We start from the raw sequence: 5106 nt of genomic DNA, 5'->3' as shown, positions 1-5106 counted from the left end.
AGACAACGGCCAATATATATATTATTTTCTGTGACTGTATCTTACATTAATTTGTAGGATCCTTTACTATAGATAATTGAGCTGATCTGTAACAATAAATTCTCCATGCCTTATATATCATGTACTGTAGTACGACGCTAGATTAAAACTGACGAGGAAAGGTAACAGACGGCCACCGAAAGCTTTATTATTGTAGAGCCCAGGTGGTCGTGTGGTCTAGCGGGACGGCAGCAGTGCAGGCGATTTGGTGTCACGATATCACAGTAGCATGGGTTCGAATCCCGACGAGGGAAGAACCAAAAATTTGCGAAAGCAAATTTACAGATCTAACATTGTTGGGTTGATGTTTAGACGAGTTATATATATATATATATATATATATACGAGTCTAAATTGAAAACTACGTTCAAACCTATGATTGTGTTGGATAAAAACCGCAATTTTTATACGTAAAAAAAATTTCGTTGTAGAAGGGTCTAAAAACAGCAGACAACATTTTCCAAAAGACCAAAAAAGTGAAAAAGTATATTCAAACAAAATGCATATATATATGTTATGTTATGTGGCAGAAATTACGTATTTGCGTTTATAGAAACTGTGGTTTATTTCACCGGAATTTGGTGTTAGTTTTACCGGAAGTCCTTGTTTGATTTACCGGAAGTGGCATATCGATTTAAAAAATATGCAATTAGTGAAATATTTCTTAAGTGAATATATAGTGAGCCATACATCTTATTGATGTTAAAAGTGTACACAAGTCAATATTAAATAGTGAAAGTTTAGAATAATTCAATTTGAAGTATTTGATGTTCCAAGCAACCTCCTAGATTTTGACCGCAAACAGAGTGTACGGTAGCAGATGTAATAAGAAATTTTTCTGGTTAGTTTCAATTTATACTAATTAACATTTATGTTGTTTATTTTGTTTAAATGTATTCATTTGCATGTTATAATTGTGTTAAGTTTTGTTTGATTTTGTTTAGTTTTGTTTTAGTAAAATATTTTTTTAACTTGTGTTTCTGTACATGTTGGCCAACTGACAATCCGATAATCCCACGTCTTTACAGACGTACCAGGAACAATGGTAATTACAAGGTTTTCAAAGTTTCAGTATACATAACTTTGCATAACCTGTTTATGTTGTTAAACATACCTGAATATAAAGTTCATTTTTTCCAGTATGACATTTGAGTAACCATTCTAGCGACCAACGAATACAGTCGTACATTTCATCCAATTGTCCGCTGGCATTGTATGCATCTTTGTATTGAAGGAGACCCCATGTTAACAAAGTCACAGCACTGGCTTGTGGAAGTCCAAATTTGACATGATCACCAGCTGCAATAAGATCCATTATGAAAAGAACTTTATATGTAGTATTTATTTTTTTTTTAAACTAAAACTATATTCCAGGAATTCATATTACAACGTTGTTAGTTGGTATTATTTGTCTCTTTTCGAGGCATTAAATGTAACCTCCAAGTTCTGTACGAAAGATCTGTGAATGTGTACATGTACATCCCACATCGAAGCTAACTCCCCACTTTGAACAAAAATGATTGAAGGTCATTCTGTGGATAACTGATGTACACACAACCAGACCTAAGAAGTCGAACTTATGGAAGCAATTATTAGCTGGGTAAATCTATTTGTCATGGCTCGGTACTAGTACATCCTGTCATTGTGTTATTGTGCTATGTTAAATTTTGTCTCATTGTCATTTTTTTGCTAATTTGCTTTGTTTATACACATTTGTGTTTTTATGTTTGATTTTTTTTTATAGTGATAGAAATTATTACACATTGTTGACTGCTGTTCCTCTATTTATTACATGTTAAACTATTATGAATGTTTGTTTTGTTTACACATCGTTGTCAATATAATGGAATTTTATGTGAATGTGATTAGTGAAATAATCAGCTGGCTTTGAAACCACCAATTGTCTACAAAATAGAATACATGTTCTCAGTTAAGACTATGACAGTTGCTTTTCATTCGTTTGATGTGATTTGATACGGATTTTTCCACGGAGTTCAGTATGGGTGATCTTTTATGTGATTTTGTTTAAGTGCCAAAATTGAACATACCATCATACCACCCGCCTGTTAATTCCTCTCCATTCTGTCCTCTGTCATTTAGTGCTGAGTCTTCTCTCCATGGTATTGAATTATTAGCAGGAAGTTTGCCCGACCGTTGAGCGAGATAGAACATGATAGATTTCATTAGAACTTCATCGTAATTGTATTTTGTACCATCGGCTACAAATATAATTTCAAGTTGATTAATTAAAACGGATTTTTTTTTAGAATCAATGCAACATCTGCTTTTTCGATTGATCAGACAATCACCATATCGTTCTTGAACAACTATCGTAATGTCACATGGCTGATATCAACAGCTCTTTTTCATAATGACGACGGAAAATGCCAAACAACATCGTATATATCGATCGAAAGATATTTTTGACTATGCCTAGTATATACGCCAGAGGCCCGTTTCGTCTAGAAAAGACTCATTAGTGACGCTCGAATTAAAAAGGCCAAATAGAGTACGAAGTTGAAGAGCATTGAGGACCAAAATTTTTTAAAGTTTTGCCAAATACAGCTACGGTAATCTATGCCTGGGGTAGAAAAGCCTGAGTATTTCAAACAATTAAAAAAAAAATGTTAACAGTTAATTTATAAATATAAACATATAAATGACAATTCATGTCAGCACAAAAACTGCTGACTACTGGGCTTGTGATACCCTCGGAGAAATAAATTTCCACCAGCAATGGCATTGACCCAGTGGTTGTAAATAAACCAATCTAAGGTAATGTAAACCAGATCAATGGAATCATTTAGATTTTCATAAAGGACAGTTATATTCCGGTAGTATTAATTCTGAAGCGGTTACTTACTATTCGATGGTATTGGTGGTTTAAAATTGTCATGTCCCATGTTTTGCAAATACGCCTGTGCAGAGGGAACATTTGCGTCCTTTGTTATTCCTTGTACCATAACATCGAACTGGGGATTGGTCGTTTGAATGCCGGTGTGGTCTTTGTTAACGAGATAATGGACTGTTTCATTGCTGGAATCTTTTACATATTCTAAACCAATTGGCGACTGAAATGTAGAAAAGTTAACGACTAGAAGAGGACTGACATGAAATCATTGTTAAGAAAGGAAACCCATATAAGGATTGATTTGAGTATGCATTTAATGGTAAAACAGAAAATCTTAAATCGGACTGATTAACAGTCCATCAACTAAGAAATGCTTTCAACATAATATCAATGTTTAAATAAGGAATTACAGGGTATGCATACTTAAAATACTTAGTTTGGAAGATCACATATGGATACAAAGCCAACGTCGATTGTGTCATCGTCGCATTCGTTTTCACAGGTTGAACATGATCTGCATTTACCTCCAGAGCAGATGAGATCATCAATGGTTACTGAATCCCAGACATTTGCTGTTTATGTTTGCTATTTTGTCGTTTTCCGTTTGTTTGCTTTGTAGTTGTCAGCAAGTCATCGACGTATAAGTTTGAATATATTTCATATATCATCTCTCCTTTTTTTCCAACACTTCATTATTCATTTCTAGTAATTTTTCACTTATTTGTATTATAAAATGTGTATGTGAGTCAAGCGGGAAAAAATTCAATTTAACATAAAAATGAAAACCAAATATCGTCATACCGTTAATCCCGTGACTGCTTTGGAAAAATCTATTTGAATTTTTTATCCAATTAAATCTTCTGTCAGGTTGAAAATGAAGTGTCCACTGAATCCTCCATCACCAGTATTCGTCACCTGAACCATGGGTATGAAATCGAGTGCACCCACAATTGCAGGCAGGAGACATAAGAAGTGAATCACCAGCATTCTATCTTTTCGGCATGCAATCTCAAATTGGAACATTAATAAAACTTAAGTAAAATTTTGAAAGATCGAAGACCCTCACCCAGTGCAACAATTTATTAGCCCGGTATTTTAAATAAGATTTATATATTCATACACCGTATCTTCGTTTTATTTACATTCAGTAGTGGGAACAATATTCCATGTATCTTTTTTCACACTTTGTTTTATTGTAGGCCAGATCTTTTATTTTTTTTGTTATGAGAAATTATCACTATGCTCAATTAAGTGTGGATACTGATGGTCATATATGACTTTGATACCAATTTTCATGGATTGAGATAGACTTGAACTTTCGTGAATATTTAATTTCCTGGTTTTTGCAAAGTCTTCATGTATTTGTTTAAGAAATTTTATTCGTTAAACATTTTAATTCGCGGTTCTCCTATACCCACGAAATCCAGGGAAATTGGTATCAAATGAATTATAATGAATCCACATTATGCAATACGACATTGTTGTTCTTTGTGTGATTAAGCGAAACACTTCAACCTTATCTTGGATAAACTATTATAACAATGCAGAAACAGTAAAACATAGAAAAAAAGAAACCACTATAATGTTTTGATAGATAAAGTCAATTAAGGAATGTGAATCTATAGGGTTCATGGGTCGAGTAGTTATTAAAACGTCAAAATAAGTGGTGTTCACGTCAAATTTATTTATTTCTATAGATACATTGTATTGCCTGATTGTATTTTTTGTTGATCGCTGATAAATTCAATGTTTTCAAAAGTTGATTACCTTTGTTGATATGTAGCTATGTTTGTACAGTTTATGATTATTGGAACTGTAATCTTGTTTAATTAACTTTATATGCTGAATACGAACTGCCTATAGCTACTACACCAATCTTAATCATGCGTTGTAATCGCATCAGATTTGCATTTGTATAATAAAAGTCTGGTAAAGATGCTGGAGTCCAAATCAATTTAAGACCCAAAGATGATAAATACAAATTGGAAAAACTGGAATTAGCTGAACATAGAATAAAAAGAAATCCCTAAAAGTAATGTAGATACAGTCCTTTGAGATTGTATTATAATGTTTTTACAACTAGGTTGTAGAGGCAAGATATTGGTTTTTCCCATAAAATGGTAGTAATTTACTTTACACGTGTTCGTTTATTTCGTAAATGTGTTTATTAGTTAAATACTATGATAATATTCGATGACATAATTTTAACACTCTAC

At 32.9% G+C, this 5106-nt stretch overlaps 1 protein-coding gene across 1 annotated transcript; it reads right to left on the bottom strand.

Annotated features, from left to right (window-relative positions):
• Positions 1-1135: 1135 nt before the first annotated feature.
• On the bottom strand, positions 1136-2211 carry LOC139494104 (endoglucanase 4-like). The gene is made up of 2 exons (XM_071282278.1): positions 2088-2211; positions 1136-1338 (listed from the first exon to the last, which is right to left on the bottom strand). The coding sequence occupies exons 1-2, from the start codon at positions 2209-2211 to the stop codon at positions 1136-1138; spliced, it is 327 nt and encodes a 108-aa protein (XP_071138379.1).
• Between the last annotated feature and the right edge of the window lie 2895 nt (positions 2212-5106).

Source organism: Mytilus edulis, chromosome 11 (genome assembly GCF_963676685.1).
Source record: "Mytilus edulis chromosome 11, xbMytEdul2.2, whole genome shotgun sequence".
Taxonomy (NCBI): Eukaryota; Metazoa; Mollusca; class Bivalvia; order Mytilida; family Mytilidae; genus Mytilus; species Mytilus edulis.
Note: the sequence above shows the minus strand (reverse complement) of the source record. Positions and strands in the feature narration are given on the sequence as shown.